At 44.8% G+C, this 22,220-nt stretch overlaps 1 protein-coding gene across 1 annotated transcript in view; it reads right to left on the minus strand.

Annotated features, from left to right (window-relative positions):
• LOC110291780 (sodium/potassium-transporting ATPase subunit alpha-4) overlaps positions 1 to 19,329 on the minus strand; it is a 35,224-nt gene extending 15,895 nt beyond the window's left edge. The window contains exons 1-13 of the mRNA XM_021159049.1: positions 19,238 to 19,329; positions 18,765 to 18,940; positions 18,523 to 18,582; positions 15,759 to 15,965; positions 14,957 to 15,070; positions 12,254 to 12,388; positions 11,856 to 11,973; positions 7,338 to 7,606; positions 5,545 to 5,746; positions 5,026 to 5,135; positions 4,694 to 4,828; positions 674 to 863; positions 371 to 543 (exon numbers count right to left, since the gene is read on the minus strand). Of these exons, the coding sequence (XP_021014708.1) occupies positions 371 to 543; positions 674 to 863; positions 4,694 to 4,828; positions 5,026 to 5,135; positions 5,545 to 5,746; positions 7,338 to 7,606; positions 11,856 to 11,973; positions 12,254 to 12,388; positions 14,957 to 15,070; positions 15,759 to 15,965; positions 18,523 to 18,582; positions 18,765 to 18,914 (1,863 nt within the window). The 5' untranslated portion in view covers positions 18,915 to 18,940; positions 19,238 to 19,329. The remainder of the gene's footprint in view (positions 1 to 370; positions 544 to 673; positions 864 to 4,693; positions 4,829 to 5,025; positions 5,136 to 5,544; positions 5,747 to 7,337; positions 7,607 to 11,855; positions 11,974 to 12,253; positions 12,389 to 14,956; positions 15,071 to 15,758; positions 15,966 to 18,522; positions 18,583 to 18,764; positions 18,941 to 19,237) is intronic.
• Positions 19,330 to 22,220: the final 2,891 nt, after the last annotated feature.

Raw genomic sequence — 22,220 nt, forward strand, 5'->3', positions numbered from 1 at the left:
CTGAACAGACAGTGGGGGAGACAGGAACAGGCAGACAGAAACAGAAAGGTCATTTACACATTGGTCGAGGCGCTGTGTTTGACAGTGGTTTCAAACTCAGAGTTTCCAGAAACTTTTGAGGTACTGATGCCTAAGAGTCACCCCGAGGTCTGGAGCAGAGTTTAGACAGGTGACTTTTCAAGCTTCCCTGGGGATTTAACCCTCAATTCAAGATAGGCTGTTTGACATCTCCGAAGAGCGGACACCGTAAGCTCAAGGAGGCAGCAATCAATTAGGCCAAGAGTATTGGGCACCTACTCTAGACTGAGAGTTCTACTTGTTCCTTCAAGCTGTGAGGAGTGGAGGGCTTTGGGGGAGGGCAGGAATTTACCTTGATCCCCGCGCTTCGACACTTGCTCACAGCGTCAGGCACGGCGGTCCGAGGAGGATCAATCATGGAGATGAGGCCCACGAAACACAGATTTTCCATGGGAAAATTTAACTCATCGGTATTAAACTGGAACCCCTTAGAGAAATTGCTAGGCAAGTTCAAGAAGCAGAACCCTGCAGAGAGATGAAGGGTCCAGCTGTCACCCAATGTGTCCCCCGGCACAACCCCAACACCCTGAGCTGTTCACCCCACAAATAGCCATTCTAATGGTGTTCTTTCAAAGCCCTCTCCCTGGCTCCTCACCCAGCACGCGTTCGCCCAGACCTCCCAGTTCTATGTAGGCATTCTGGAAGTCCATCTTCATTTCCTCATCCATAGGGTACTCTTGCCCATTCAGCAGGAAACTGGAGCAAAAGTCAAAGATCCTCTCTGGGGCACCTTTCATTAGCAGCACATGGGCTTCGGAGTTATCTTCCAGAAGGTGGATGGACATCTGGGGAGAGATGTAATGGTAGAACCAGATGGGACGGAGGGGGCAAGAATCCTGGGGAGGGTTTGAAGGTTAAGAGACTGGAAACTGGTTTCATACCCACCTCCCACCCTCCACCAAGCCAGTGAAGACTCAAGGGGGCAGGGGAGGGGCAGTCCCTTCGTTTGCACAGGAATATCTTATCCTCTCAGAAGTTCTCTGAGGGCACAGCAGGTACTTTTTCTACCTGCCTCCTTGTTGACTGGATGGCTCACATGAACTCAAGGTCCTCTGTTCTAGAGCCAGCATCCATGTCTTATCTGCTCTGTGAACTCAGCTAAGTCCACCTGATCTTGCAAAACCTTAGTTCCTATACAGTATTCTATAGAGTAAAAATATCTTATCTTGGCTACTTTATTTTTGTTTTTAATGATTTATTGACTTTTACTGTGTGCATTGGTATCTTGCCTGCAGGTGTCTGTGTGAAGGTGTCAGGTCACTCGGATTGCACACTCTTGTGAGCTGTCATTTGAGTGCTGGGAATTGAACCCAGGTCCCCTGGGAAAGCAGCCAGTGTTCTTTGCACGGAATCATCTCTCCAGTCCCATTTGTTTGTTTGTTTGTTTTTACAAGAGTTGCAAAACAAGAACAAAACTCAAGCTTTGAAACTGAAGCACAAATTTTAAATAATTTAGCCCTGTAGCCATTCTTCTACAGGCAAGAGATGGCACTGAGAGGCTGTGTGCTAGTCAGATGTCTGATGATAGAAGGCAAGGCAAGGTAGGTTCATGAGAAGAATCTGGAGCAAGCAGAGGGAGCAATCAGATGGCTTGGGTTTGCCGTTCCCTTGGATCTCGCACCCCATAGAGCTCTTCTTTTTTTGACTTATGGGAACTGCCTGCTATGACCCCTGTTGGAGGCAGAATCAGCAAACAGAAAGGAATTGTGATAACGCAGAGGAGACCAGACTGCATTTCCTGGATGTTGAGTGGGGTGAGCTACTGGCCCGTAAAATGTGGTTCCAGCTGATTTGTTAAAGGATGCCTAGTTATGTTCAAGATATGCTTAAGTCGTTAAAAGGGAAAAACATTGTTTAAGGAGGAAGCTGTTTAAGATTAACAAAGCTCAATATTCTCGGTGACCAGTGAGTATTTGTTGAATGAATCAAAAAGGCTCAGGGGAGCACAAGAGCTCCTCACTCTACTAACCTGGTCACAGGGAATAAAAATCTTGATACAAGGTTACAGATGGGGGGAAGGGAGAGCTGGGGAGCTGGCTCATCTGTTAAAAGCACTGACTGCCCTTCCAGAGTTCCTGAGTTCAACCACACTCTCTTCTGGTGTGTCTGAAGACAGCCACAGTGTACTCATATGCATAAAATAAATTAATAAATCTAAAAAAAAAAAAGATTACAGATGGGGCTTACAAGATGGCTCAGCAAATAAAGGTGTTTGAGGCCAAACCTGAACACCTGAAGTTGGTCTCTGGACTGACAGTGGAAGGAGTTGACTGGTCTTACAGATTGTCCCCTGTCAGCTGTGTGGAATCCATGACATACCCTCCCCCCCAAAAAAGGGCGGGTTTTGGCTGGGTCTGGTGGTACATGATTTTAATTCTAGCACTCAGGAGGCAGAAACAAGTGGATCTCTGTGAGTTCAAGGCCAGCCTGGTTTGCATAATGAGTTCCAGGCTATGTAGAGAGGCACCATTTCAAAAAGAAAAGGAGAAAAGAAAGGAAAGAGAAATAGGTGTGGGGGGGTTATTGTTGTTGTTTTTGTTTGTTTGTTTGGCTGGGTTTTACCATGAAGCCCTGGCAGGCCTGGGATTTATTCTGTAAACCAGGCTGGCCTCAAACTTACAGAGAACCTCATGGCTCTGCCTCCTGAGTATTGGGATTAAAGGAATATACCACCATACCTGGCCCAAAAAACTGTTGTTGTTGTTGTTAAAAATACATAAAGAACAGGGTGGTGGTGGCGCACGCCTTTAATCCCAGTACTCAGGAAGCAAAGGCAGGTAGGTTCTGAGTTTGAGGCTAGCCTGTTCTACAAAGTGAGTTCCAGGACATACAGGGCTACACAGTGAACCCCACCCCACCCACAAAAAAAGATTATATAGAGAAGATATAAAGAAGATGGAGAGAGAAAAAGAGAAATCAGAAATGCTCAGACTACAATCTATTTCAGAGATGGTAAGAGACTAACAGGCTAAGTAAGACACATTCCTTTCAAAGACTGGAGTCTCTGCCCTTGGAGCAAGCTAATTATAGTAGTTCACTCAAAGCCTGTCAGAGCTAGTGCCTGCTGGAGCTGAGTCCAGTGGGGCTGGCTTGTCACACACCGTGTACCACAGAGACCAGTTCTGCCACTTGAATGGTATTCAGTAGCTCAGAAGCACTCATATGGTAATTTGGGGGGAACATGGTTCCTTGTTAAGACATTCCAACAATGTCATGAATATGTTCGACTTTTATTTTTAACCACATGGAGGGAGAGGTGCCTAATTCATCCAAAGGCCTTACTCACACTCTGCCAAGCCACAGAATTCCTGTCTGGTTAGTGAGGCCACCAAGTGTCAGGAAAAAAAAGTAGGAATAAAGTTTGCAGCTTATTTGCAGCTCTGGGAGCTCTATTTTATCACAGTGACTAAGGCGAGTTTCGATGGGAAGTGTGGATCTACTTAGCCCTTAGTGTTCCATCAGAAAGTACAAGTAATTAGGTTTTAAAAATCCATATAGACTTATTTTGTTTATGCCTGAAGACAGAAGGGCAAAACTGACTTAGGAGTCTTATTTCGTAACCCTGTTACACTCAAATGTCTGGTCTTCATGGAAATTCAAGGAGTTGGAGGAACTATTGCCTGAGCAAACTGGCTTAGGCTGCCTCCAGCCTCAGCAAGGGGACTCTACTTTCTACTGAAATCCTCTTTGAAGTTAGCTTGGATTCTCATCCCCTCCCCCATCCCTAGGCATGGACTATTACTGCTCCTCCTCTTCCTCTTCTTCTTCATCTCCCTCCTATTCCTTCTTCTCCTCCTCTTCCTCCTCCTTCCTCTTCTTCCTTCCTCCTTTTCATCCTCCTCCTCCTCTTTTCTTCTTCCTCCTCCTTTTTAAGACAGGGTCTCTCATACTATAAGTCAGATTTACCTGAAATTTAGAGTAATCCTTCTGCCTCAGCCCTCTCCCGGCTGCTGAGGTAATAGGTCGAGGTTATATGAACCACCATGCGTAGCTTCTCTGGATTTCCTTCTTTGTATCCCTGACCATCACTCAACCCTCTCCCTTGCCTACCTGGATAATGAATCAATGTTTTTAAGGTGAAAAATATAACCCTGGAAGTGAGTTCCAGGACAGCCAAGGCTACGCAAAGGAAACCAGTCTCGGAAAAAAACCAAAACAGAACAAACAACAAAAAAACAAACAAAAAGAGAAAAATATGACACACGTGCATTCGACCCCTAACTGTCTCATGATGGCTGCCCTAGGGACTTCGTGGAGGGAAGTGGGTATAGGCTGTCTACACTGGCAAATTTCATAGCAGACACTGGTTTAGACTAATACCTGCGTGAGACTCCCAGCATCCAGCCTCAGCTGCCTCTGCCCATCTTAGCATTTTATGACGTGCTCTCTTTGCAGGCAACATGAGTGAGCCTTCTGCTCAGACCCTCTCCCTTGATCACCTACTTCTCTCTCCTTAGCCTTTGTCACTTTCCTTGTGGTGAGCCTTCCTCCTAGTTGGGATGCTGGTGCTCCTGAACGAGTGCCCTGTTCCAAAGCTGGAGGCAAAGGCATAGCTCCCCCCACTGGCGAGTCCATGGCCCCCACCGTTCTCCCGCCACCTTTGTCAGTTCTGTACCTGATACTTGTTGGTTGAGTTAAAGGGAATCTCAGCCACCTTGGGGTTTTTCTGCCTCATTTCGCTCACAGGGTTGTAAGACTGCTCAATGAATTTGAGGAGAGCTGACTCGGAAGCATCCCCCGTTGTTGTCCGCTGCAAGGAAGGGAGTGTACAATAAGTCCCAGGGGTATACCATCCGGACAAGGGATCTACCTGTGGTCTCAAACAGAGAGGCAGAACGGGGAGGGAAGGGTGTGTGTAGAAAACTACTGAAAAGCAGACTTTTCTGGAAGGGGACAGACAGGTGATACTAGTCACTGAGGTGCCCTCTTTCCACTTCAACTTGATACCTTAGCTATGGGAACAGACTCCTGATGGGGTTTAAAGTCGGCCCGGTTACAGAGGCCAGCGATTCGAGCCAGGTAAAACCAGGTGTCCGAGGACTTGGGAAATGTTTTCCCTAGGGAAGAAGAAGAAGAAGAAGAGGAAGAGCTATAAACACATGAAGTTTAAAACAAGGGGTTAGACGTTGAGGGGGAGGTCAGTCAGGGGACTGGGACGGTCAAGCTCATTCTCAGCTACATAAGGCGCTGACAGCCAAACAAACAAAGCAGGGGTTATTCATTTTCTCCTTCGCACCGAAACACTGCACAGAGATGGTATCTCTTCTCTTCTCTTTCTTTCGTTTTGGTTTTCCGAAAAGAAAAAAAAAAGGCGTGTGCCACCACCGCCCGGCGTGATATTTCCTATGGCCCCCACACTCCCGCTTCTGTCCACGTTCCTGCTCTCTCCTGTTTATCTGGCATCATCTATCGCCTAACCTTCCCACCCCAAATCCTCTGCTCTTGGCAACCAGGGCCACTTGTTACCCGTGGTTTGCTCCTCACTGGTGTCGGCCTCATATACAGTCTTATCAAACCACAAGTGAGCCACTGTCATGCGGTTCTGGGTGAGGGTGCCCGTCTTGTCTGAGCAGATGGTGGATGTGGAGCCCAGCGTCTCCACGGCCTCCAGGTTCTTCACCAGGCAGTTCTTGCGAGCCATGCGCTTGGCTGTCAGCGTCAGGCACACCTAAGGCCACCGAGAGGGGAAAGAATGGATCGAGGTGGAGACTGGTCAGGTTGTTTTGCTTTGGAAATTTGATTATTTTTATTTCCCTTTTACTCTAACTCGGTCTTTAGAAATCCCACCTGTGATCTCCGTAAGGGATGCTGAGGAAATGGTCTATGGCGAGAGTTTTCAGTGTGCGCCTCACTCCTTCACAGAGCACAGGCTCCTTCCCCGGGACACATTTAGAGCTTTCATTCAGGAGCCTCTTTTCCATCCCAGACCCCTCCCTGTCTTTCAGATCCGCTCTCTACAAGGACCACATCGCTGGGTCACGTTTTACTGTGGTATACAGTGCTATGTATGGACAGGGCATCTTGCCAATAGTGTCAGAAAAGTTTGGGCAGAAGGGAATGATAATGACATTGGGAAAAGATGTCACAGTACTGAAAAGCCCCCGGGAATTCATATAAACCAGAACATTTGTTTTAAAATCATAAATGGAAGCAAAGTGGTTTTTAAAAATTAACAAACTATTGTGCTGTGGATAGGTAAGTATAGAATCCCAATTATGGAATTACAATTTATTTACACGATATCCTTAGTTCCTAGCATTTTAAAACTAGTCCTAACACACCCTAAATGTTATCCTTATTTCTATTTTAAGATGACTATAGAAAAACCAGAATATGGTGCCTGGGGCGATGGCTCAGTGGTTAAGAGCACTGACTGATCTTCTAGAGGTCCTGAGTTCAATTCCCAGCAACCACATGGTGGCTCACAACCATCTGTCATGGGATCTGGTGCCCTCTTCTGGTGTGTCTGAAGAGAACTACAATGTACTCACATACATAAAATAATAAATCTTAAAAAAACAAAACAAAACTAGAGCAACAAGTTTCCCAAACAAGTTATCAGTAAGACAGAGAGCCAAGACGGTGTCATAGGAAGAATGGTTAAGGGAATAGGAATTACTTGGAGAATCTGAGGGGCATGATGGTAGTCATGGGGGTGGAGGGCTTAGGCCATTAGGACACAAAGAACCAACTTACTCTGGTTGGGAAAACCAGGATGGAACAGGGAATCATATTTCTGCTCAGTTTAACTAAAGTGAGCTAAGAACAAGATGGGGCTGAGACAAAGGAGCTATGTCAGCCACCCTCAGAAACAAACCACAGTTATCTTCCATAGATTTTTATAGAGGACTCCAGTGTTGGCTCAAAGGTTGATTTTAAGTGGCCTTGAAGTCCATTCTGGTAGAATTCTGTAATCCTAAATTAATCTTGCTCTAGAAACTAACAAATGCACAAGGCCCGATGATCTTAAGTGCTTTGGCCAAGTTTAACAGCCAATGCACCTGAGACTGGAGCACGATCCTTTCTCTGTTGCATCTTGCTTCCTCTTTCACGGAGGGGACAGAGAAGTCACAGAGGCACAGGTAGAGGAAGGCAGTGCAGTGCTCGTGGGAACTAAATTGCTTCTGATGTTTCTATGTATCTCAGGGATACCCCTCACTTCAGATGTTCCTTAACAACAAGTGTTAGTAGGGACACTTCCTTTCCCTGGGGTCATTTGTCTGCCCAGAGGTCACCCCTCCCCACTCTTGTTTACTCACAGTGACAGTGGCCAGCAACCCTTCCGGCACATTGGCCACAATGATACCAATAAGGAAAATGACAGCATCCAGCCAGGTGTAACCCAAGATAATCGAGAGCCAAAAAAATGAAATGCCGAGGAAGACCGCGACAGCTGTGATCAAATGGATGAAGTGTTCAATTTCGGTGGCAATCGGGGTCTTGCCCATTTGCAAGCCTGATGTCAGGGAAGCAATCCGGCCCATTACTGTGTAGTCTCCTGTAGCAATCACAATACCCCGAGCTGTTCCTGTGAATGAAGGAAGACGCTATAACTCCATACTGTGGTAGAAAAAGGATTGCTTGGGCTGGTATCACCACCCCAGTTACTGACATTGAACTTCTAAAATCTTTTGGTTGTTTTGCTAGGAGAATCTTTTGTTATCATGGTAGGTTCTTGACACTTTATAGTTTCTGGCGTGATAGAAATATCGGACAGAGAGCTTCTAAATTCCATAGATTCCCTAGGTAGTAAGAGAACCTTTTGCTTTAGTGAGGCAACTCTTGGTGGGCTCTTGGGTAGCCACAGGATGAGGAGGTTGCCAGGGGAACCAGCTATGGGATTACAGGGTAGGCTTTCAGCTCTACAACCCAACATCCAGGATGGAGAGAGAGGCTGAAGGTTGAGTTGATTACCAATGGCAAATGATATAACCAGTCACGTCTATGTAATAAAACATCCACTAAAAGCCAAGACAACTGTGTTTGGAGAGCTTCCAGCCTGGCAAACACATGGAGATGTCTGGAGGATCGCATACTCAGGATACAGAAACTCCACATCTCTGCCCACATCCCAGGCCCTGTGTGTGTCTCCTATCTGCCTGTTCAGTTGTCTCCTATCATCTGCAATGAGTGCAAAATGTAGGCCACGTGCTTCCCTGACTTCCGAGAGCCTTAAGGAAAAAGTCCTGGGAATCGCAGTTCACAGCCACCCTGTCAGAAGTATGGATGACAGCCTATTACTTGGACTAGAGACTGGAGTAGGAAGAGCCTCATGGGACTGAGCTCTCATCTGATGCTATTTTGAGGTAGTTCGTGTCAAACTTTGACTGAGTGAGTTATGGGGAACTGATGGGGAATCTCTACAGTAAGACCTAGGGTTCTGTGCAGACAGGAAAAGGAAGGGTGCAAGCCACACGCTGCTAAGCACCCCACAGTGCTCCCTCAGAACAAAGACCTCTCCGGTCCTCAGTGTCACTATTTGAGGAGCCCCCTCCCTGCTTTTCTGACTAGAGCTAGTCTGACCTCTGCTGGGTGGCACCAGCCATAACACCTGTGCCCTGAGCCTTTCCAGGGCCTTTGCCCCCACCAGCTCTGCACCCTATGTAGAAGGACACCGTGGTTGACTTTACTCACACATGGTACAGGACACTCACCCACAACTTTGAAACAAGATTGTTTAAAACCATTCTTTTTGCTGCCCCATAGAGCCTGTTGTTTCTACCATTCAAGTCAGAGAATGACCAAGGACAGAAACCCATGGAAGGAACTTTCATCTCAGAAGCAGAAGGGCACAGGGCTGAACCATCAACTTTTTTAAACAAGTAGTTCCCCCCACCCCAAGATAAAGTACCATGCTTCCTAAGACGATGGCTTCCTCTTATTAAACATGGGATGAAGCACAGTGCAGATGCTGTGAGTTATACCTAGAAACACAGTATTTGAGAGGCTGAAAAGGAGGAGGGAGGAAAAGGAAGGGAAGAAGAGGAGGAGGAGGGAGAGGAGGAGGAGGGAGAGGAGGAGGAGGAGGAGAAACAACAAAGAACCCACAAAGCTGTGAAATCAAATATTTCTGAAAAAGCCTAGAACAAGGTTGGATGTATGGTAGACACTCAACTTTATTCCAGTGAATAAAGGATTAGAGAGTCAGTGTAAAATCATACATGTGACTCAGTAGGAGCAGATCCTGCAAACACAGGGGCGCGGGGTAGCTGGTGGTCTCCAGTTCTAAGATTGCCTGCAGCAACAGTCAAGGCACATGGAGCTGAAGAGATGGCTCAGTGGTTAAGAGTATTTACTGTTCTTGCAGGCAACTTGGACTTGGTTCTGAGAACCTACACGGTGGCTCACAGGCGTCTCTCACTGTAGTTTGAGGGATCGCCTCTTCTGATTTCCTTGGGCTCCTGAGTATATGTAGGACACATATGTAGACACAGACAGACACACACACACACAAAACTATTTAAAAAAGACTCTAAGAGTAGAGTTCTTGGATGGATTAGGCCAGTATTATGGGGAAGGAGACTCTAGCAAGGGTCACAATGTAAAACACACTGCAGACAACCTTTGAACTGGTTGACAGGTTCTCTAAGCCTTTAGGAAAGTAATAAAATGACTGAAAGCTAATGAAAGGATTTTATATTTTTGATAAGATGGGCAAGGTGGCTACAGTGTCATTTAAATCCATTCCGTTCACATATCGAGCTAGAAATGATTAAATGTAGTAAATGCTCCCTGTGTGTCTGGAGATGGAGCAGGTTAGCATCAAACCGGAAGAAACTGATAAGGGCAAATATCCTGTGTCTCAGGACAGACTGTTCCTTCCCTCGTGCACCTTGCATGTGTCATCAGAGAGAGGTCAGGTTCCCTGGAAGCAATGGGAACACAAAGAGAGGGGTTTGTGCCACTGCCTATCAAGGACCACAGTAACAACAGCTGGGGGCAAGGATAAAGCTGTATTTGTGTGACTAATTTGTAAATTGGTCTGGGTTGAAGGTTAAAGGGGAAACTGGTCTAACGCAAAGGCTTGTGTCTACAAGTTACGCAGCAACTTGTACAAAACTTAGCCTGGCAGGCATGGTAGAACACTTCTTGAACTTTAGCACTCGGGAGCTGGTGCATAGGGATCTCTGTGAGTTCAAGGCCAGCCTGGTCTACATAGCAAGTTCCAGGACAGTCAGAGCTACATAACAAGACCTGAGATATTTCAACAAACAAAACAAAATCCCTTAGCCTATCTAGCTAGTTCTACCCTCTTGGCTACATTAGGATTTTGTTTGTCTTCTATTAAATCCCCCTTTCTCTCAGATAGACCCTTGTTTCTCAGCTGGAGTACCTTCACCAACTCTTGCCTAACCCGCTTGTCAGCAGCCTAGACTTAGCTGATGAAAAACCTACTTCAGGGGCTGGTGAGATGGCTCAGTGTGTAAGAGCACCCGACTGCTCTTCCAAAGGTCCAGAGTTCAAATCCCAGCAACCACATGGTGGCTCACAACCATCCGTAACGAGATCTGACTCCCTCTTCTGGAGTGTCTAAAGACAGCTACAGTGTACTATATAATCAATAAATAAATCTTTAAAAAAAAAAAAAAAAGAGCTGATGCGATCAAACCCCTTTAAAAAAAAAAAAAAACCTACTTCAGAAAGATAAACCTGAGCAAATTTTCTCCTAAAACATAACAGCTAAAATACAGCATTTTTTTTAAAAAAGAGGAATCTTGCTAATTTGTATTTTTCTGTACATTCAATAATTATGTTTTATAATTGTGTATACATCAAATGATATAATTTCTTTCTGGTTGGGTTCTCCCTTAGGGTATATTGAACATTATTGTTCTTATTAAGATATTTTCAAATGAAGCAATTTAATGAGGAGAGGTCGTTAGCACTCCGTGTAGAGCAGCGTGGGAAGTGGAGGCAAGAGCGTGGGCTTTGGAGACAGACTTTCATTAGAATCTCTAATCTCCCTCTTCTCTGTTGGGTCTTACTCTAAACTATGGTGAGCGTGTAATTTCTATGGACTTCATAGTAATAGAAACTTCATAGAGTTTTGTGTGTGACATTGTGAGAGTCAGAACAAAAAAATGTTTATAGTGCTTGACACTACAGTTATATACATTTATATATTCCATAGAAAGCACCCATCTTCAGACACTAAGACATTTGATCTTAAGCATTAATGATGATTTGCAAGTAGACTCTGGAGTATGTTTGGGTTTCCTTAAGGGCAAAGGGCAAAGGAAAGAAGGATGTGAGTGCTGGCTCAGGAGTGCCTTTCTTTCATTCAAGGGACAAAGCCAGTGTTTGAATGGCAGAGTTTGAGGGACACCTCTGATAATTCAAGCTTGCAGTGTCGGTAGCTTCCTCTGGAAGGTAAAAGGAAGTAGAAGAGTGACCTGGCAGAGATGGATAACGTCCCTCCATTCTGTGCTATTTCTGACACATAAACCATTTTCTCCACCAGTTCAAACCATTGTCAACAACTTCAGGATGCTTACCGTGTAATAGGCCCTGTGCTAAGCATTTTATATTTATGTCATTTTAGTCCATAAGCAATCGATGGGTAGCAGTTTTTGTATCAACAGTATGCAAATTTGGAAATGATGTCTTTGACCCCCCCCATCCCCGCCCCCAGAGGTCATTAAGCACCTGAGTGATGGAGAAGCCAACCTTGATACTGTCTTCCTACCCTGAAACCTTTAGAAAACAGAAGGTTTTAAAAGCCATGTGTTTCCACCTCTTTTTTTGAGCCTGGGCTGCAGATGATATACTATACTCACCTTCTACACAGTTAGTGGAGAAGAAGATGATATTCCGTGTCTCCAGAGGGTTCTCATGAGTGCAATCAGGGCAGCGAGACTGGGGTTCTGACTCCCCAGTCAAGGAGGAATTGTCTACCTGGGATGGGAAGGAGAGGTTAAAAGGCAGTCATAGGACAAAGGTCAGATTCATGTATGAAGGCAGCACCACTTTATCTGTCAGAACCATCATGTCATTAACATGCAGAGATAAATATCTGTACTCCTAGAACCTCCTCTTCTTTCCCCCAAACCACTCTCATCACTGTCTCAAGGTTCTGAATAAGAAGATTGGATTAAGACCAAGCCCAGATCTTCACCGTGCCTTAGAGCCACACATTGCCGTAGCCTCCCTCCTATAGCTTTCCTCATCTCCTCACCTTGCATCCTTGCGCAGAGATAACCCTGATATCAGCAGGGATTTGGTCTCCTCCCTTCACCTCTACTAGGTCTCCCAAAACCACATCTCTTACATTGATTTGCATTTTCTCTCCATCTCGAATCACCAGAGCTTGCTGTAGGAAGATAATGTTATATAGCCTCTTGCACTTCCTGGTTGTGCTCCAACCCTCCCCACTTCCATCTCTGTCCTTCTGTGTTAGGTCTACTATTGCTGTCTGCAGAATCTCTGCAATGGGACTTTGATGGCCTTTCCATTAAGAGGTGGAATCTATCTCTTTGTCCCTAAATGTAGAATTGACCATGTAATCTATTTTTTATTTTTGGCCCAGAAGATTTTAGCAGAAATGATAAGAATAAAGGCTTAAAAATTTATTTGATGCACAGATGCAGAGACCCACAGCCAGACATTTGGTGGAGCTTGGAGAATCCCGATGAGGGGGAGGAAGGATCTAGGGGCCAGAGAGGTCAAGGACACCCCCAAAAACCCCACAGAATCAACTAACCTGGACCCAAAGGGGCCAGAATCGACCACCAGGAAGCCTGCAGGAGTCTGACCTAGGCCTTCCTTCCACACATATCTTATAGTTGTGGTCTTCCTGTGGGACTCCTAATAGTGGGAGCAGGGGCTGTCCTGACTCTGTTGCCTGCCTTTGGGACCTTTCCCCTTGAGTGGCTGCCTCATCTAACCTCGACTGGAGAAGATGCACCTAGTCTTACTGCAACTGGATGTGCCAAGGCTGTTTGATACCCAAGGGAGGCCTCTCCTTTTCTGAAGACAAAGGGGGGGGGGAGCGGACGATGGGGGAAGGAAGAGGGAAAAGACCGGAAGGAGAGGAGGGATGGGAAACTTTGGATCTGGATGTAAAGTAAATAAATAAATTAGTTAAAAAAATTGTTCCTGTTAAGGTTTGCCCTGCTGTTCCTGGGAACCCCTCTGTTCCCATGAACAAGCAAGAGCTGCGAACATCTCAATCCTTTCAACCGAGGAGTGAATAAGGTTATCTTCTATTTCTCCCTAGAGCAAGCTGAAGCCAGCTTAGACCAGAGCAGCAGCACAGACACAGAACTGTGACAAAAGTCATGTTTGGGTGGTATATTAGGCAACCAGTGCCACCTGATAAACTCTAAGATCCCAGTCAAAACTCTTACTCAAAGAAAGGTTTAAATCAAGTTGACATTAGCAGGAGAAGAACATCCTAGGGTACAAGGGTGGAACATGGTGATATTGTTGCATGAGTTGGGAGACTTGTTGTTGTTTTTGTTTGTTTGTTTTTTAAGCCTCTAGTCCTGTATTTAGGAACTCCAATCTGCTGTCATACTATTTCCAGATACCTTTAAAAACATTCAATTTAAAAAAAATAAAATTTAAATTTCAGAAAAGCTTCAATAGTAAGAATAGTGACGAGCACACCTATAAAACTTCCACCTGCCTTCACCCACTAACTGTCCACCTCAGTTACTTCATCCTTTCCTGTCTCAAAGTTAGATGCGTCATGGTAGCTTATCCTAAACACTTGTGTGTGCATTTTCAAAGAATTATGTAATCTTCATTCTCTTAAAAATATTTATTATATATATATATCTATACATACATATATATGCATGTATACACATATATACGTGTGCACATATATACATATGTATGTATGTAGATATGCACCATGTTCATGCCCGGTGCCTGCGAGGGCAGAAGAGAAGGAAGGTGAGAATCCTTTGAAACTGGAGTTTCAGGTGGTTGTAAGCCACCATCAGGATGTGAGAACAGAACCCAGGCCATCTGCAAAAACAGATTCTTACCGTTTCTATTGCTTGGATAAACACCACAATCAAAAGCAACTTTGGGAGGAAAGGATTTATGTCACTTAAACATTCCACATCACAGTCCATTATCCAGAGGCCATGGAGTGCTGCTTCAGGCTTGCTCTCCCTAGGCTTGCTCAGCCACTTTCTTGTCACACCCAGGACTACACAGTTGAGGGGTGGCATTGTCCACAGTGATTTGGAGCCTCCCACATCAATCATACCACAGGCTTGTCTACATGTCAATCTGGTATATTTCTTAACTGAATCCCTTCTTCCCAAGTGATGCTAGGGTGTGTCGAATGGACATAAAATTAGCCAACATAAGCAGCAAGTGCTGTTATTTGCGGATCCATCTCTTGGCCCCTAGGTTATTCTTTTCTATGACAGCACAGTGATTGTCTCAAGTGGTTTGATTTTAATGCAATGCTCACATTTACTGCATACATTTCAGCTTTTGGCACTTGACCCAAAATGCTTCTTTAAGGCATTATTTCCCAACATAGCATCAGGCCCAGGACTCATATATTTACCAGAATATTCATATCGCCATATCCTTTTAGCTTTTTAAAAACTGGAACATTTCCACAAATACATTGCCTTTAATGTCAGCCTCCCCAGTGGCTTCGTTTTCAGTAGATGTCCTTATTTAAGTTGTGGAAGGTCATTCTTCATTTCCTTGTCACTTTCAGTGACACAGTCTGTGGCTATTGTCATCGGAGCTTGATTTCCATTTTTCCTGGTACTTTCCAGGCTCCTCATCTCCAGCCTCACTCAGCACACCCACTGTGTGTGACAGTCTCCCAGTGAATGAGCGATTATATAACTCATCACAATCTGCACTTCCTCTCACTAGCTCTTCCCACACAAGTCCTACCTACCTGAGGCACCATGTTCTTAAAAGACTCCATGATCTTGGAGCTCTTGGCCTCCTGGTAATATGAGAAGCAGCCAGTAATGACGACCACGGCAGATAGTACAATCCCCAGGTACAGCTGAAGATGGAGAAAGTGTCATTAGCACATCCTTTTCTCCCTCTGCATCCTCAGATAGATTGCCAAGGGAACAACTTCCTCTGGCTGGAGGAAGTCATGGGACTGAGGGTCGAGGAGGATCTGGGAAGGGTTGGCCCCCTCGGCTCCTTGGTAATGAAGACCTAACCTAATGTTGAGTGGTCAGAAAACTCCTAGAGAATGAGAATCTTCCTCTCCCTCTATCGGCAGGAGGTGGACAATGAGCCAAGGAAAGCAAGAGATGAAGAGGTTGGCATTCTGAATAAGAAATGGGGGACTACAGATGGCTCAGCGGTTAAAAGCACTGACTGCTCTTCTAGAGGTCCTGAGTTCAATCCCCAGCAACTACATGTTGGATCATAACCATTTACCCTCCTCCTGATGTATCTGAAGACAGCTAGAGTCTGAAGATGAGCTACAGTGTACTTATATACATTAAATAAGTAAATAAATCTTTCAAAAGGGGAAGGGAGGGACTGCAGAAACACTGTGATGGCCACTTGGCGAGTAGACTGGTAGAATAACGCCTTTTAGGGAGCTAAACTAGAAGCTTTCTAGATAGAGTTTGCAGGAGACCAAGATGGATCAAGAGCTTCCCCAGAAACTTCTGAACTATTGGGGATTCAGGTGAGGAGAATTTGGGAGTTTGGGGGGGAGGGAGCAAGCTCACATTATCTTTGTTGGCGTTTTCTTTGTAATAATTTACATGTATGCCATAGGCCAGGAAGCAGAGACAGGCACCAGTCCACAGTAGGAGGGAGAAGCCACCAAACAGTTGTCTACAGAATTTGACCCACTCTGGAGTGGTTGGAGGAGGAGTTAGTGCATTCGGTCCATTTTGAAACAGAATTTCCTGGGCTTCTACGACGCTAAGACCCTGTGTGGAGAAGAAATAAGGATGTAGAGGCAGCTGTGAAAAAGAACCAGTTACAGCGAGAGGACCTACTGGTTACAGCCTCAGGATAGGTCTACCCCAAAGCAGCTGTGGAAGATCCTTCTGAAGATTCTTTCCTATAAGAATTTGTATTGTAGAAGGGGTTTCATTTAGCATGCTTACTCATAGAGAGCTTTTTCGTTTGTTTGCGCATTTGTGTGTGGATTGGTTTACAAACCTTTTGAACTTGAGTATTTTATCTTGTGGCTTGGTCATGTGATAGGAGCTGAGAATATCATCATTAATAGGAATGGTCTCCACCCAAAGGGACTCTGAGATGGCATGACAGCCATCTCAAGGGAAGGGTGGTTGCAGCAAGGCATGACAACCTAAGTCTAATTCTTGGACTCACATGGTAGAGAGAACTGAATTCCACAAGTTGTCCTCTGACCTCTGTGTGCACGCAGTGGCACAATCATACCTCCACACATAAACTTAGGTGCTCATAATAATCAATCAATTGAATGAATGAAATTCAAGAATGTTCCTTATTTTTAGGGAGCTCAAGTTGGGAAACAAACATATAGAGTTGATTATAATGTACTAGATTAACTGGGGCTATGATCCATGATGCTGGAAACATCTTGGCCTTCACACTTTGGCTTTCCAAATTGGAAACAAGGGAAAAATCAAACTAAAGACACCAATGTATGGATTTTATTCTGGCCTTATGCATGCGTTTCTGCGATTTTTCCTTAATATTATGTGATAATAGAATCTACCAGAGCCTATCAGGCATTCCCTTAGCCTGTCTTCAAAAAGACCTAAGGGGCTTCAATATTCTCTCAAGAGTCTAAAGCTTTTAGTAACAATACTAAATCATTGTCATCTTTACTCATCCTTGAGGAATGGATGATTGGCCACCAAATTTCAGGACAGCCTGATCTACATAGTCAGGCCCTGCCTCAAAAAAAAAAAAAAAGTGTATGGTAAATGTTATGGTTTGACTCTTAGATATTCCCCAAATTACCTGACGCCCAGCTGATGGTGGTGTTGTGAGGGTGCTGTCGGGAGAGTTCGGGGGGGGGGGGAACTAGACTACTGGGAGGTGCCCTTGAAAGGTATGTTGGGATTCTCCCCTCATCTTCCTATTTGCCATGAAGTCAGCAGCTGTGTTCCATCACGTGGCTTCCTTCCTCCCCACAGATGAAGCGTGAGCAGTGGAGCCAAGAGACCCTGGCCTGAATCCTCCTAGCTCCAAGTTAGAGTGACTCCTTTCTCCTTTACATTGTTTGTCTCTGTCTTAAGTTACTTTGTTCTATTGCTACGAAGAGATACCATGACCAAGGCAACGTACACAGCAAAGTGTTTGTTGGGGCTCACAGTCTCAGACGGTTAGAGCCATGACCATCATGGCAGGGATTATGGCAGCAGGCAGGCTGTAGCTGTGAGCTTGCACCCTGATCCACAGATACAAGGCAGAGAGAGAGAGACAGAAAGAGACAGAGAAAGGGAGACAGAGAGACAGACAAACAGAGAGAGAGAGAGACAGAGACAGACAGAGCTTACTACGGATGGCTGGACTTTTAAAACTTTAGAGCCCCAGTAACACATTTCCTCCAACAAGGCCACACCCTCTAATTCTTCCCAAGAAGTTCCACCAACTGAGGACAAAGTAGTCAAATACAAATCTATGGGGACCCTTCTTGTTCAAACACCACAGATTCAGATATTTTGTCACACTAATAGAAAGATAACACTTGAAGTTTTCCAAAGATGTCATGATACATCCCAGTAGATTTACTATCAAAAGGTATGAGAATTCAGATTTTTCTATTAGAAAACTAGAAATTAAATGCTGGGTGTAGTGGCATACATAAATCCCAGCAGAGGCAGGTGGATTTCTATGAGTTCAAGGCCAGCCTGATCTACATAATAGTGGGTTCCAGGCTAATCAGAGCTACATAGTAAGACCTTGTCTCAAGAAAACAAACATAAAAGAAAGTTAGGTATTAAAGAGATTTGTAAAATGTAAGATGACAGTAATTTTTTTGGAAAAATAGTTAATTGGTTAAAAAAATTATTGCTGTTAGTTTATAATAAACCTTTTTTGTCCTTCTCTTCTTTCATGACTCTAGGGATCAAACTCAGGCTGAAGATGCTCTGCCACTGAGCCACATTCCCAGCCACTACTCTTTATAAAGGAACTCAGAAATACTTTTAAAATTTGCCAATTTAATTTTTTACCATGGCAAATACCAATAACATTATTTTTACCTAAGCTCTTTGGAGCCCTTGATAAGTCCTAAGAGTATAAACAGGTCTAGAGGACAAGACAAAAGGCATATTCCCAACCATTCACACCATCACAACTTTCTCGGATAGTTACCGCCACCATTTTTTTTCCAAGTAGAGTTGTGTGGAGCTTTGCAGGGCTGAAGGTAAGAGGTACACAGTTGGATCTGGAGTTGAGAGTGGGGGTCACTTTCAGCTTCTGCACTGCCCTGGTTAGTGGCCTCAAGTCACTGAGGACCTCTGTCCTGCTTCAGGCAGATCTTACCTTGGTCAAGTCCACAGAGTACTTGGCGCTCAGCTCATCCAACGTTAGCTTGTGATCATCCTGAGGGAACAGAATACTCATTAAGGTGAGACGATGACCTCGGGTCCTGTGCAGGGAGGAAGGAGGGGGTTGGAGGGGACAGCCCTGGAAGCATGCTTTGCTTCTTCTTCAGGTAGGATGTGGAAGCCATCAGGCAAAGGCTGAAGGGTCTTTCAAGGGCAGTTTGCTTTGGGCATCCTCACCATAACCACTTCCTTCTTCAGCTCTTCTAAATCTTTCTTCTTTCTTTTCATTTTCGGCTGTCTATTTGTCGTTGAGGACCTTGTGCTGGGTCTTGGTTTCTGATTCTGCTCACCAGGGTCCTCTAAGTCCTTTTCTTTTCCAGGCTCCATAATATGATCTCTAGGTATAGCTGGCTCTGCTCAACCGGTGGGAAGAAAGCAAAAGAGGGTTAAGGGGGTATGGGAGTGAGTGGGGGGAGGAGTTGAGGAGTTGGGGGTGGTGGTGGTGAGGCCAGTGTGATGGAAAGAGCAAAGGTCAGCCAAGGAGTGGGAAGGTAGAGAGGGCTATCTATAAGCTTGGGAAAGGAAAGGTGAAGAAGGGAGCAAGTCTGAGTGGTAAAGCTGGAGAAGGAAGCACCAAGTGGAGTGAGTCTAGACTCTGAATGAGAGGGTGAGGTAAAGAGCAGGGACTGGCACAAAGGGTACCCAGGTACCTAAATGATGAAGATGCAGGGGTTCAGCAGGTGGGAAGTGCAGTGGGAGCCGAGGTCAGAGTGAGCTTCTGGGCAGGCCTGGTGCTCCCAGCCCTGGGTCCTCTGGGTGCTATGGCGACAGCCTAGGCCTGGCATCATAATGGGCTCATGAGAGATCTAACCAAGAACGCACAAATCTCCCTCCACCTGGGTGAGGATGACTGGAGCAGGTTTGCTCACAGAGAGAATTTAGATCAGACAGCAAAGTTAGAACGAAGTCTTTGTATGCATGGTCTTGTGACTTTGAGGCTAGGGACGACACTCCAGTTAGGTGGCTCAATCAAATCGAAACAGTAATGTGTGTATGTAGCCTAGCTACATAGCCCTTACTGGTTTAGAATTTGCTCTGTACTGGTATGATCTATAACGTGTGCTGATTCTCTTGTCTCTGCATTCTCTGAGAGCCGTGAGCTGACATTTCCAGCTCTACTGAGGCTCAGCTACTGGCCAATACTGAATTTATTTTTTTATTTCTAGAGATGAACTCTGTGTGTGAATACTGAGTCCTCATCTAACATCTGTGTGACTGTACAAATTCACTGCCCCCTTCTGTACTTTCCTGTTCTGTTTAATGCCTTCTACCTTGTAAAGTAGCAAGAGCCAGAATGAAAGTGAGGTGCTCTACATCCTAGCTTTTCAAACTGTATGTGGCCACCCTATAAATGGTCGTGTGGCCAAAAGGCCGTATGTGTGTGCACTTGCGTGCGAGTGCACGGGCAACAATAAAAAGGTTCTTAGTGTAAAAGAACAAAAGATTTGTTTGAAATCAAGCATGTAATGAATCAGGGTTCTGCCAGTGCCCACTCCTGTTCTGTCATGCAGCTTCTCTATAGCCTTGGTTCTAAACAAACGCCATGCCCACTTGGCACTGTTGTATGGGTGCAACAAATGTTGCCAGAAATACTGTAGCTCAGTTTGTGGTGTGCATGTCTGTGTGTGTGTGTGTGTGTATCTGTGTGTATGTGTGTGTTGCATGCATGCACATGGCACAGTGCCTGTGTGGAGGTCAGAGGACAACCTGTGAGAGTCTTTCTCTTTTATCACAGGAGTCCCAGAGGTTGAGAGCTCAGGCCCTCTGGCTTGGGCAGCGCGTTCCTTTACTGCTGAGTTGCCGCTCCCTCATTTGGTGTTTTCACTGTACAAACAAACTTTTCTGTTCTTATAGAAACGTGAAGAAAATGACCTCTAATATTCTCATCCCATGATTCCTTGGTGTGGAAGTATTGTAATTTTGGATTGCATTGTGCAAGAATGTTTGATGCCTTGGGTTCCATTAAAATTGTATATAAAAAAACTGAGTGAGTTTTGGCTTGAGATTAGGATAATGTTTACAGCAATCTTTGAAACATACTTCTGCTATTTTGCACTGCATATTGGCAAGAAATGACTTTGTTAGCACTGGTGATTGATAATAAAAAAACATTGATCAATCAACTCTGAAAAATATTGCTGTGTAATATCAAATATTTAGCCAAGGTTTAGCTCTTTATATAAATGAGCTCTTCGGTCTCATTAGTATGTAAAGTTGTATAACGATATCTCAGGAGAAAAGGGGGGGGGGACTTAAAGAAGCCTTGCCCCATACAAAGAATAACTTCTGGTGGTACGTGGTCTGGGTTCAATGAATAGTTTGGATTCACTGTTAGTGGTTTCACATGCAGCTACATGTGCAGTTCTCAGTTAAAATAAAAACTGCCCCATGTGATGTACAGTCGTCCCTTACTGTACAATATTGGCTGGCAAGATAGCTCAGTAGGCAAGAGCACTGGTTGAAAAGCTTGACGACACAAGTTCGACCTCCAAGTTCAACCCCCAGGACCCACGCACGGGGTAGAAGGAGAGAACCAATTTCCTTCTGCAAGTTGTCATCTGACCTTCACATTCATACTAACACCTACATACAAAATATATATATATATATACACAATTAAATGATGCGTTCAGCTCTTCTGTTGACCCGCCTTAGTAAGAGTCAAGGCTCTTACTAAGCGCCTTGACTTTTATGTGCTAATTGTGTTTAATACTCTTTCCTCTCTACCCCTTAAACGCCCCCATCTGTCCCTCCCACTCTCTTTCAAATTCTTGGTCTCTCTTTTTTTTTCTCACTAATTGTTACTGCATTGTGATAATTATTTTTTTAAAATACTTTATTCAAAAGGATCCGAAGCAGCTATCTATTTCTGTCAATTATATTTTTTTCAGTTATAGTATCCCATACACTTCGGTTATTTGGTATTTGTTTAATTGCATTTTGGCTGGGTGGGTGTGGTTGTGACTATAAGGGTACCTGAAAACGTCTATCACTGTACTGATGGAGTTCTTCGCACCTATTCCCTTCCCAGATGGAACCCAGGTTAGTGGTGGTGGACCTCCCATTCCTTTAATCCTAGTACCAAGGAGGCAGAGGTCGAGGTTCTCTGAGTTCAAGGCCAGGTTGGTCTAGAGAGTGAGTTTCAGGACATCCAAAGCCCCATAGAAAAACAGATAGACAACAATAACAACAAAATGCCCCCGCCCCCAAACCAAAAAGACAAACAAAACCCAAACAAACAGAGGTTAGTCTCTTCCTTTCAGAAAATTTCTTCCTTCTTTAGCAAAAAGAATAAAATAAATGGGGCTATGGTGGTGGCTTCATCTGCAAAGAGCTTGCCATGCAGGCCTGAGGACCTCCGTACAGATCCCAAGCACCGAGGTTAAACACTGACTGTGATGTCTGTGCTCACAGGCCTGGGAGACAAGAGGATCCCTGGAGCTAGTTGGCTAGCCAGTCTAGCCGGATCGGCCAGATCCCCGTTCAGTGAGACCTTGCCTCAAAAGATATGGTGGAAGGCAATAGAAGATTCTCTGCATCAATCTCTGGCCTACACACACACACACACACACACACACACACACACACACACACACACACACACACACACACACACACACACACACACACACA

This window comes from Mus caroli, chromosome 1 (genome assembly GCF_900094665.2).
Source record: "Mus caroli chromosome 1, CAROLI_EIJ_v1.1, whole genome shotgun sequence".
Taxonomy (NCBI): domain Eukaryota; kingdom Metazoa; phylum Chordata; class Mammalia; order Rodentia; family Muridae; genus Mus; species Mus caroli.